Source organism: Musa acuminata, chromosome BXJ2-4 (genome assembly GCF_036884655.1).
Source record: "Musa acuminata AAA Group cultivar baxijiao chromosome BXJ2-4, Cavendish_Baxijiao_AAA, whole genome shotgun sequence".
Taxonomy (NCBI): domain Eukaryota; kingdom Viridiplantae; phylum Streptophyta; class Magnoliopsida; order Zingiberales; family Musaceae; genus Musa; species Musa acuminata.
The window spans coordinates 43,018,350-43,030,634 of record NC_088341.1 but is presented as its reverse complement, the minus strand read 5'-3'; the positions used below and the strand labels follow the sequence as shown (position 1 = coordinate 43,030,634).

The 12,285-nt window shown below is 37.9% G+C and overlaps 1 protein-coding gene across 1 annotated transcript; it reads left to right on the top strand.

Moving 5' to 3' along the window:
• Positions 1-336: 336 nt before the first annotated feature.
• LOC135611047 (protein CHROMATIN REMODELING 19-like) lies at positions 337-11,411 on the top strand. Its single transcript, XM_065106306.1, has 12 exons — positions 337-1,087; positions 1,200-1,317; positions 3,693-3,733; positions 3,815-4,065; positions 4,164-4,344; positions 6,613-6,798; positions 6,934-7,107; positions 7,190-7,348; positions 9,412-9,489; positions 9,692-9,828; positions 9,908-10,126; positions 10,575-11,411. The coding sequence occupies exons 1-12, from the start codon at positions 533-535 to the stop codon at positions 10,732-10,734; spliced, it is 2,259 nt and encodes a 752-aa protein (XP_064962378.1). The 5' UTR covers positions 337-532; the 3' UTR covers positions 10,735-11,411.
• The last annotated feature ends 874 nt before the right edge of the window (positions 11,412-12,285 follow it).

Below are 12,285 nucleotides of genomic sequence, written 5' to 3'. Positions count from 1 at the left end.
GAAATTCTTTACCACAATACCACAATCAAAAAGATCATTTGAGATAGAAAGATGAATGTCTTGTCTACATTATATAATATACAACGACATGAGTTGACTTATTCTGACCATAAATAATAATGCATGAGTTGACTTATTTGAATATGCTGACTAATTTAATTGATAAGATCTCAATTTAAATCCTGTCTTCGTTATTGACAAAGCTTCCTCATCGGATCCCGTTGGCACCATTTAAGTTATCATGGGCTATAAATGAGGCCCAAGTCGTAGCCCATTAACCCATGGCATCCAAAAAGAAAAAGAAATAAATAATAAAAAAAAAAACATGAAGGAAGGAAATGGCGGTCTTCCATCGACGCCATAATAGTCGAACGACCAAATCCACAGTGCACCCCATCTCCCCTCCTCTTCCCCCTTCTCACGCTTTCTCCTTTGTTCCCTCGTGGAACCCCAGGAGCCTCCGCTAGGGTTTCTATCCCCACCGCTCGATCCCTCCTAAACCCTAGCTCGATCGCCGCCTCAACCCGATCACATGAAGCGCGCCTTCGACGAGATATCCGACGACGAGTGGGAGCGCCACACTTTCAGGCCCTCGAGAGTCCTCAAGAGAACGAAGACCCCCTCGCCTCCCCCCATCGAATCCTTTGCTTATCGTCCCAAAGCCCTTGGCGGCTACTCCAGTTCCAACGCCACCGGATCCTTCGAGAGCCCCGTCAATTTGGACGACGACGATGAGGAAGAGGACGCGGAGCTGAAGGTGGTGCGGCCGCCGCAGGGCGGTGGACGGGGCCGGCGGTTCGTAGTGGATGAAGATAGTGAGGCGGGGAACGCAGTGGAGGTATTAGAAGTCCGGTCTACTACGGTTGATGACGAGGAGATTTCTTGGACGGACGAGGATGACGTAGAAGCCGTGTCGGAGGAGGCAGTGGTTACGGCTGAGGAAGAGGAGGTGGATGTTGTCGGCAAAGCTCTGCAGAAGTGTGCAAAGATATCGTTGGCATTGAGACGGGAGCTGTATGGTTCGTCGGTTTCCAATTGCGATAGATATGCCGAGGTCGAAGCTTTCTCCAGTAGGATTGTCACTCAGGTACTTGTTCTACTATTCTGTTGATTAAAAATTCAAGTGGTATTGTTTTAGCAGCCTTTACTTTATAATTTACTCGTGTTAATATGTTCCTTTTGGATGGTGTCATGTTTAGGAAGATATAGACGCTGTATTTTTTGACGAAGAATCGGACTTTGAGCCAATTTTGAAGCCTTATCAGCTTGTTGGTGTAAATTTTCTTCTACTGTTGTACAGGAAAAATATTGGTGGAGGTAAATTATTTTATACTGGAATCCATTCGATTTAATTCCTCTTGAGAGATAGTGCTTCAAAGAACTATATCGATAAGAATTTTTTTTTTATGTGATTTGAACTTTTATATCTATTTTTAGAGAGTATGGACATTCTTTGTATTTAACCTGAATCAGCAGGTTTATGGATAGGATTGGTGTACTATTTTTAATGCATTGTAGAGTTTCTGACAATTTACTTTTAGTTAGAATGAGTATCTTTCAGCAATATATCCATAGATGTTTGTTAGGGGGAGAGAGAGAGAGAGAGAGAGAGAGAGAGAGAGAGAGAGAGAGAGAGAGAGAGACTCAATGATACTTCAGCTTTGTGATTCTCTGTGACTTTTGGGAGCTGCATGATGCTCATGCCCGAGTTCTTTTAAATGATAGAGAGAATCTGGACTTGTGACTTTCAGATTCGACAGAGAACTTTTAGATTATTCCTTAGGAATAAAGTTATTTGAGACAGTCAAGCACGGTTTAAAGTTCAAGGATTAAACTTGGTTTTAGCTTGATTATCAGAAAGATTCATACCATGCATTATGAAGCAAATAAATTGAGATGCATATCCATGGTCTTGGATGGTCCAATACTAATCATAATTAAATTATTTGAAGCCTCTAGTAGTGTATATGGTGCACAACAGGCAGATACCATAATTGATCTTTCACTTTTCCTGCTTTGTCTAGAGCTTTTTGAAGTGGTCATTCATTGGCTGATTACACTTATTTGAAGTTGTTATAAAAAATAATTCAAGTTTCTTGCTAAGTCATCAAAGATTGCCTTAAAAATATGGTGACCCGAGAAATTATAACTTTGCTGTTAAAAAAAAAAAGCTGAAACTTTTTACCTTTGTTATGTTCTTCATGTTCCCATTGCTCAATCTTCATTTCACCATATATCAATGATCCATAGGGAATGATCTTGTTGATTGGCATGGCCATATCATTGAAACTTGGCAGGTAGCTAGAGTATGCCGATCATTCCCATGGTGCTTGATGACAGCAGATGGTGGATTACAGCTTAAAACCTGGGGTCGTGTAAAAGTTATAGCATTGTCTACTAATTTTCTCTCCACACAAAAGAGTAGTAGCCATTGCCGATGATGGGCACAGAAATGAAACAAAAAGAGCAGACATAAGAGGAAGTGAGTTTTTCTTTTTTTTTTTTCTTTTTGTTTCTCCTTTTTGTTGGGGATCAACTACATCACTTGAAGTCCATAGTCATTTTTGTTTGGTACAAATATTTTGTTGGTTGCCATATACCTAGCCCAAGCTCCCTTCCTTTGAGACTGGATTTGGCAAGGAAAATATAACTTTGCTTGTACAGAATGAGAGTCTAATGGTGTTTACAGATTTATTCCTTAATGTTCCGATAGTTATCCTTTTGCCCATCTTCAGACCTGACACACTAACTGCTGCAATGAGTTTTTTCTGAATGTGGAAAACTTGCTACACTTTGTTTAGACAAAGTGAAGTGACGAGTGTTGGAAATGGACTGTGACAAGAAAGAAATGGAAAAAAATAAATATAATAGACTAGCAGTTGATTTTTTGTGATGACCTTGTTCTCTAGCTTTTGCTGGTGACAAACGACATGTGTTTTGAGTGGTGGCATATTTGGCGTGGTCAGAAGTTATTGGAGAGTTGGAACATCAACAACAAAAGGGTCTTTCTGCTGGTTCTAATAGTTTCCTTTTCCCACTTCCCAGCACTATATTGCTTTATGAAGGATCCCATGTCCCAAGACCTGTTTGAAGACTATATAGAAGGCCCCCCCTTATATAACCTCTTTACATTTCTATCTTTTTTTTTTTATCTCTACTGATCTCCCTGTTTTGTTTGGAGCATGAGCAGAAACCAATCTATAGCTTAAGTCAAGATTGAAACTTTTGACCATGGACAACTTACCTTCCCTTGCTTACTGTTGTGCAAAATGTGAATATTGGATTGTCTATGGAGCTGAAAGAGGTGATGACATCATATGAGCACCTAATTGTCAAGCCTAAATATATTTATTTGCAAAAAGCAAGTGTTTCAAGACCTTTGGTTGATGCATCCGTAGTTGGTGATAATATAAGCTTTATCTAGTTAGTTTGTGTTTGTCGTATTGATGGCAACAGTGGCAAGAATCCACACGATCCCATAGTTTTTTTCTAAATCATTTATTGGTTTATAAACATGACCTTTAGAATGTTAAGCTAGTTGTCCTTTGTGCTTCTACTTCTGAGCGGTTTTTAGTTGGCTGATTTTTTTTATTAGGTTCAAACTTTCTGATTTTTTTATTGGGTTCAAATTTTCTTTAAGTGTTGATTCCCATGACATGCATCTATGCCTTCTAACGAGTTTTCATGTGCAGCCATCTTGGCAGATGAGATGGGACTTGGTAAGACAGTGCAGGTAGGTTTAGCTTAGTGAAAGTTTGTTACTGCTTAATCATGAGCTGCTTATGTTTGTTTATTGATCTTTTCCATCTTACAGGCTGTAACATATCTAAACCTGCTGAAACACCTGGACAGGGACCCAGGTCCTCACCTGATTGTTTGCCCAGCTTCAGTTCTAGAGAACTGGGAAAGAGAACTGAAAAGGTGGTGTCCATCATTTTCTGTCATCTTATTTCATGGAAGCGGGAGAACAACTTACTCAAAGGAATTAAGCTCGTTTGGCAAGGCTGGCTTGCCTCCTCCTTTCAATGTTCTACTTGCATGCTACTCATTATTTGAACGTCACAGGTGTGTTAGTTGTAAATTTTTGTTTATTTTATCAATATATTACTGTTCATAATCCATACGATAAGCTTAATAAATATCTTTCCTGTGTCTTCTTTCAGTGCTCAACAAAAAGATGACCGCAGGATATTGAAGCGATGGCAATGGAGCTGTGTGCTAATGGATGAAGCTCATGTTTTAAAGGATAGGAATAGCTACCGTTGGAAAAACCTTATGTCCATTGCACAAAGTGCACGCCAACGCCTGATGTTAACTGGAACACCGCTTCAAAATGATTTGCATGTATGCTGTTTCGTTCCCTCTCCTTTTTTCTTTTGTTCTTTAGTGATTAATCATTTGTGTGAGAGCTATTCCTTGATGATTTTGTAATAAGTTATTGGTTGATTTTTGTAGTTATTAGCAAACCTATTGCACTAACATGATTCATACACAATATAGGATTCTTAAATTATTTCCTAACTGTATACATGTTGTAACTGAAATATGCTATTCATAATCATAATTTATGGCACCATTAATGGTAGATTTTCTTGTGTTCTTAATATAGTGCACATGATCACTTCATACTTATAAGTGGTAGACATATATGGTATTTTTTATGATCTTGGCAATGTTTGGCTAGACAAATTTTATTGGTGTGGGAGCTAGCCATCAATGAAGTGATATCCCACTACACCCTCGCTAGCCCTAATCCTGTGATGGCTGCACTGGCTCTTGTGGACGATCACATGACAGCCGGCGTGCGGACCCCTGACAGAATGTTTTAATTGCCTGCCCCCCACTTTCCTCACCTGCTGCTTTGCCACGGGACAGCCTGCTTTCCCCTTGATAGTCAGTAGTCTGTCAGCTCCTACCACACACACCCTGATAGCCTATTCTCAGCCCTCCATCCAGCTTTGACAGCACCCCTCTCCAGCATAGCCTCCTCTTCACCAAGCATCTTTCTTTTGCCCCTATTCACCTTGTTGCCTTTGGACTTAGCCAGACTCCATTGCCCTTCTCCCCCACTAAACCTCTCCTCGCTATCACCGCAGCACTCCACTAGTATACCTTGCTCTTGCTTTTTGAACTCACATTTAATTCTTGTTAATAATAGTTGTCTTATTAATAATAGTCTTCTATTGTTAATAAAAAATTTAATTGTGTTGATTACTAAATTTTCACTGCAGTTATAGGATCTTAAGTCATGGTAGCCATATGTAATAACTCACATTTTATTTTAATGATTGCCTTTATCTTTAGTGATTATCACTATCTTAATTTTTATTTTAATTATATTTTTTATAATTTCATATTGGTAAGCGTCTCACTTTGCTCAGGTGAGTGCCTAGCGCCGTGACTGTTTTAGGACCTTGGCACTTAGCATCTTTGACAATATTGAAAGCTATTAAAATTTGGAAATGTGCATGGCATCTTTTCATGGATGGGAGGGCTTACCAAAAGGTGCTTCAGTTCTTGCCTTTACGCTAGGAACTTTGGAAGTCACCATAAGCTAAATGTTGTGTTCCACTAATGTGAGATATTTATGTTTATACCTACTGCCTCTGTTGAGAGGCATGCACATTAGTCTCTTATCCTTCCACAGCCAGTGGCAAGTGATGGACGGTACCTATATATCTTTGTGGAATTCACGCCATATGCTAATTTTTAACTTGTTACATTAGCTGAACTGCTGAAGTATAGTTAATATTTGCATTTGTTCATCAAGGTTTGTTGTCCATTAAAAATGTAATGTGAGGTATATAACACAGGAAAATTGCAAAATACCTGGACAATTTTCTCATTATATAACAGCAATATGAGAAATTATTTTTAATAAAGTTTTCTAAGTCTCTCTTCATCTCTTCTTGCATCATTTAGACTTCATTTAGCTGGGGCATATATATGTCTTTCTTTGACACGCTCGTATTTCTATATTTTATCTAATTTTCTTATTTGTATGATTTACTTCAGCTCTTTTTCATCCTATTTATCAAGAGATGAAGTCTTATCTTTTGCTTTAAACAGCATGCTTTTCTGCCACCTGGACTATCTGTACCTAACTTTATGTTGACTTGTGAATGTTGTAATGATTCTTTCTTATATTTTACAAATTAATCATATAATTCACAAATTTTGCTCCTGTTTATTTTTTGAACTAAATGCTTTTAGGTTTGCTTATGTTCTGTGGTTAGCACTGATATAATTGATGTGATGATAACATGTATTATGGTGCCTATCTGCACCTCAATATGTAAACCTTGTACCTATCATGATGATACCTCACCAGCAAGCAGCAACCCATTACATGGTCAGATAGCCATGTTTTGTGCAGCATGTTACACCACATGCCCTGGTATGTTCCATGTTGCTAGTTGCTTAACACATTACACAGGCACCTGGTACCTTTATTTTTTAATTTGCTATACTTTTTTTTTTTATCACTATTGTTTGTATAATGTATAACTAATTGCTTGGTGTTTTGTGTTTCTGATGTATTGATTAGTATGTTAAAATTGTCACCGTCAATGTCCAGCAGAATTTTTACAAAATGTTAAATGATATATGCAGGAGTTGTGGTCATTGTTGGAATTCATGATGCCCGATATTTTTGCCACTGGGGATGTTGACCTGAAAAAGCTATTGAATGCAGAAGACAGTGATTTGATTCCACGTATAAAATCGATTTTAGGGCCATTCATCTTAAGGCGCTTGAAGTCAGATGTTATGCAGCAACTTGTTCCAAAGATACAACATGTAAGCCTTTAGATTGATTTGAATTGAATTTGATCATTTGTATTTTCTGGAAGTTAACTTAGCTGATGAAGACATATCATGTCCTTTCATTCATGGCCAACATAACTCTAGCATATTTTACTATAACCTTCATAGGTTCAGTATGTTTACATGGGTTCAGAACAATCAATGGCATATGCCAAAGCCATAAATGAGTACCGTGCAGCTTCTGAGGCTCGTGTTTTGAAGTCTACCACATGCAAATCTGGTGGTGTTGGTGGTCTCCTCCCCAAACGCCAGATTTCCAACTATTTTATGCAGTTCCGGAAGGTGTTTAAATTTTCTTTGAAATTTACTTTCATTCTCATTTTTGTTGCTGTTCTGAATCTGATGGATGGCATTCTTATGTCAGATAGCAAATCATCCCTTATTAGTTAGACAAATATACAGTGATGAAGATGTTGTTTGTGTTGCTAAAGTGTTGTATCCAAAGGGTGTATTTGGATTTGAATGCAGCATACAAAGAGCCATTCAAGAGATCAAGAGTTATAATGATTTTGAAATACACCGGGTAATTATTTTTTCCAGTACTTATCTGCTCCTACTTTCTATGGCATCCATAATCAGTTGTTTTAGGACAGTAGTAGATTTTATATTTATTCTGCAATAACTTTTATCTTTGACTGCTTTTTATCAAATGTCTACTACGTTTGAAGTTGAGTTTCATTCCCAATATTGCATAAGTTGAAAAAGAACCATTATATCCCTATGTGATGCCATTATTTCCTGAATACCAAGGCAGAACTTCCATAGCAAACATGCTATGCTCCACAATGTTCATTAGAAAATTGCTAAGATGGCTTTGTCTCAAATGTAATGAATATGCCTTAGGATCTCATTTTCATGCATGCTTCAACTTTATAAATAATCAGATGTAATTTTGGGATGCCATTTAATGTTATTTACAGATTGATCATTGATAATTCTTGAAGATGCATCCAGTAGGGATGCCAACTAGTGTATTAATTTTAATTCTTGTTCTTATAATTGATTTATGTTTGCTATTACTGTACTTGTTCTTATTTCTTTGCCATGCTGTTGTTGTTGTGGGTCCTATAAAGTGGTGATGGTATGAGTTGCTTTTGTTCATTCAGTGAGGAAGCATCTACTTCAGCGTTTACAATATTTAAGATTTTCAGAGACCATTATGTTAATATGATAATTGTTAATGCATCTAGCCTGCTTTTTACCAAGTTTTGGAACCATAGAACCAGTGGTTATTATTTGGAACACAAGCATGCCATATCTTGTGCCATCCTTTGGCTTGAGTCTGGATTAGCTAGATGTTTAAAACCTTTCGGTTGACAGTTGCTTAATACACAAACATGGAAAAAGCTATGAATACACTTCATTGAAGACAAAAAGAAGTATTTTATTATCTTATGTATTTAAAAAAATTAACTGCTCAAGTCTAAAAAGAGACTTTGTTCCTATCATGTAAGGTAAAGAGGGAACCAGGGAAACTACATGCAAAGAACTATACATTAGGTGTTTATAGAGTTAAGATGCAAGCTTGGTTTGATTTGTGGTTTGGACTGAGTCAAGTTGGCGTCCATATGAGTTTAATCCTTTTTCTTTTTTAACACTGCCACACCACCTCACTTTGCAACAGAAGCGAATTTGATGTAACCTAGTCCAACTAAGAAGGATTCAGATTGACGGTGGTTCATTTTCGATGTTCTAGGCTGAGTAAAATTTAATGAAGCATGAGCATCTTGCTACTATTTTCAGTTTGTCTCCAGCTATAAACTTTAGTTGGTTGTTATCTTGCTACCTTAAGAAATTCTAAAAAATTTATGAGTCCAATTTTTAGTAGGTGTTGATGTCTAGATATAATTCAATGAATGTGAGTAGTTTCAATAATTTTAGGTTCTAATGTGAAATTTTATTGTGAATAAGATCTTTTTGCCCAGCTAGTCCATATTTTCTCTCTTCAATCTTCTTCACTATCTTATTTTACTTCTTGCATTTTATGCATTTTTCCTGCATGTTGTTATTTTCTTCTCATCCTTTCAAGCTCACATATTTTGTTCTTAGACCTTTAGTCTTGCATCTAGCTGTTTCCTTTAATTGTTTTGTTGAGTAACACATATTATTAAATCTGGAAATTAGAGGGTTAGGAGCACACCAAGCAATTCTGATATTTGCAATTTGCATCAAATTTGACTTTACAAAGCCATAACAAATACCAAACATGTATGTTTTTAGTATTTTACATGAAAATACTGAATTAATGTGAGCAGTCATGGTATGTGCAAACTATATATGCATGAAGAACTCTCAAACTCTGCGCACGAATTGGACGTAATCTAGCATCGTTCAACTTTTGTCATTAGTAATTGTCTATACTCTATAGCCTGATTTGTTGATGCACTATTAGTGTAGGATTAAATATCAACGCTATTGATGTTGCTATACAAAGTCAACATTGGTATTTTCTTTTATGGACAATATTAAAGTTGGTTGTGTCATGCATGACTATTTTCAAATGAATACTTTCAGAATGAGAAAATGGTTATCTAAACTGAGCAGTTGCATGAATGTCTTTTCACATCTCTCTCACCGTTTCTGCAGCTTTTGATTTCATATGGTAACAATGGTACGAAGGGTGCTTTAACAGATGAACATGTCCTGGCTTCAGCAAAGTGTCAGGTAACTTTTCCTTCTGTTCATCTTGAAATTAAGGTGATTGCACTATGTCATGCTAACTTTAGTTACTGTGATATCTTATAAAAACTGTGAAGGGTGTTCATTATCTTTCACATATTGGTGAAACAAAAACCAATGTGTTGTGCCATCGTGAACAATGATAATCAAATGCATTTGCTTATCTGAGTTTGATGTATTTTGTCAGGCTTTGGCCGAACTTCTACCTCTTCTGAAAAAGGATGGACACAGAGTCCTGATATTTAGCCAGTGGACCACGATGCTTGATATATTAGAATGGACATTGGAAGTCATAGGTGTCACATACAGACGCTTGGATGGAAGGTGCAGTGGTTTGTGCTATTCGTATTATCTAGTTTTTAACTTTGTGGTTTTCTTAGCTTTTAGTGACTGCTTGTTTCAGTACTCAAGTGCTAGAAAGACAAACTATAGTGGACACCTTCAACAATGATCCATCTATCTTTGCATGCTTGCTCTCAACAAGAGCTGGAGGACAGGGGCTTAACTTGATTGGAGCTGACACAGTCATCATCCATGATATGGATTTTAATCCACAAATGGACCGGCAAGCTGAAGATCGTTGTCATCGTATCGGCCAAGATAAACCGGTTACTATTTACAGGTATGGTTTAAGTTATTAGTGATGATGAATATTATATGGAGGCTATGGATTTGGAAGCACATGATACTGAGAATTATAATAAAGCAGCTTCATGTTTTCAATTGTAAGAATCACGGAGTTAAAGTTAACCAAACAAGCTTGAAACGAAGAGTGAGCTGAGCAGTGGCTGTGCCATTAGCGATGGAGACAAGTCTATCTGATGTATTTTTATTTGGAATCATTGAACTTACTGTGGCCTCCAAAACTTACATTTATGCTTCTTGCTGTTCTGCTCCACAAAATAATTTGGAGAATTTCTTAGGCCCATAAACTTCTGATCAAGGATTTGATAGAACAGACAAAATATGGTTGCCAAGTTGCTAGTAGAAATGTCAGTTTATTCTTAATGGTTTTTCCAGCATTGCATATGTCCCCAGTTTGCCATTATTCACTCGAAAATACTTTGCAGGTTTGTAACCAAGGATACTGTTGACGAGAACATATATGGGATTGCAAGGCGGAAGCTGGTCTTGGATGCTGCAGTGCTCGAATCTGGAGCTGAACTGGACAATGAAAACGATGTACCAGAGAAGACTATGGGAGAAATTTTGTCTGCACTTCTCCTGTGAAGTGACTCATATGAGCAGAATCCAATCCGAGTGTGGTTCCTGCTATGTTAAGGCTAATTCACAGTTAGTAGCTGATCCATCCTTCTGACAGTTGGAAGGCACACCACCATGATGTAGGTTCCTACTATCCTATCACTCAAACTTCTATTAATTTATTAGCGATTGCTTTTGCAAGATGAAGAGGATTCCTGGTGCCTAATGAATAACTGGTGGGGAAAGACTTTATTTTTCAAAAATTTCTTGCATTTTGAGATCAATATATATTATTAGAATTGTAGTAGAGTATACAGATCCTACTGGAGTAGAGGGTGATCTCTATATGATTTTTTTTCTTGGTGAACGAGAGTGTCTTTTTTTTTTTTTTTTTCCCTTGAGATCCCCTGTAACATTGATATTTTGTTCCCATTATTGCAATGTATGGTTGGGAAAAGTAGACATAGGCACACTCGTCTACAAGGATAGTTGACTCTTGATTAGATACAGTTGGAAATGTTCTACAAATAATTTCTGATCAGACAATTGGAGAATGTTCAGTTTCGGTGTTTTGCTAATATCTTCAATAAGACCGGAAGGCTCATCCTCTAAGGTGGAGCTCATTTATCTGTAATAATTTGATATCTATGATGCACACAAATATCCAAATATTTGTTTAAAAGAACCATGTGTTTGAAGATGTACGGATATCAACTGTGTATAGAGTTGTGATTGGAAAGTATGGCATGCTATATATTTCTTAGGCCATGTTGGCAAAATGATCTGCTTCTGTACATGTTGGATTCATCTTTTTTGCATCCGCAGATGATCAGCGTGATTTTTGTGTCCAGATGCCAAACATGGCAGATGCATGGGAAATCCTATAGTTGGTACGAGTATTATTTGATGTTGCTCATCCTCATCCGTTGGTAGTAAGCTTTTGTGCTAGTTCTTATTGACTATGGTCAAAACGACCCAGCCATTATAAAAGGTAAGGATATTTGATGTAGTAGGCAGACTTATTATGTTAGCCAAGGTTTTCTTTTTACTCTATAGACAAGAATTAGGTCGTCAACACGAGTGAAATGGATGGTTGATTGTGCTTTGATACTTAATCAGCCTGTCCTCTGACCCAACCGTAGTCTGAAGGGAGAGAACAGAGCAGCACCACAGGGACACCAAGTTCAATCATCTGTTTCTTTAATCGACCTTTTCCTAAGATGTGTTACAGAGGAGAGAGGCCAGCGACGGGGGTGGCGGTGAAGGATCCTGTTAAAAAAGACTTCCCCCGTTTGCCCTCAGACGGAGATGACAGACAGAGGAGACACCATCATGATGATGGCGGAGAGGCGCTTTCGGTCCCATGCACGCATTTGCTACTTCTCGGTGGTGTCTCCGATGGCGCCTCCCTGCGCGATGTCATCAGGTCATCCTTCTCTCCCGCCGACCATCTCCTTAGGTGCCTGCACCCCCTCTCTCTCTCTCTCTCTCTCTCTCTCTCTCTCTCTCTCTCTCTCATCCTGTGTGTGCTTCTGAATCGATGGAGCCATCGATTCGTCTTTTGATCGTTCAACTCGA

What these genes read in the sequence shown, in the direction of transcription:
- LOC135611047 (XM_065106306.1), top strand. Translation starts at nt 533, where the DNA reads ATGAAGCGCGCCTTCGACGAGATATCCGACGACGAGTGGGAGCGCCAC. An exon ending in GACTTGGTAAGACAGTGCAG is followed by an intron (nt 3,734 to 3,814) that starts GTAGGTTTAGCT and finishes TCCATCTTACAG; the next exon opens with GCTGTAACATATCTAAACCT. An exon ending in TTGTTCCAAAGATACAACAT is followed by an intron (nt 6,799 to 6,933) that starts GTAAGCCTTTAG and finishes TAACCTTCATAG; the next exon opens with GTTCAGTATGTTTACATGGG.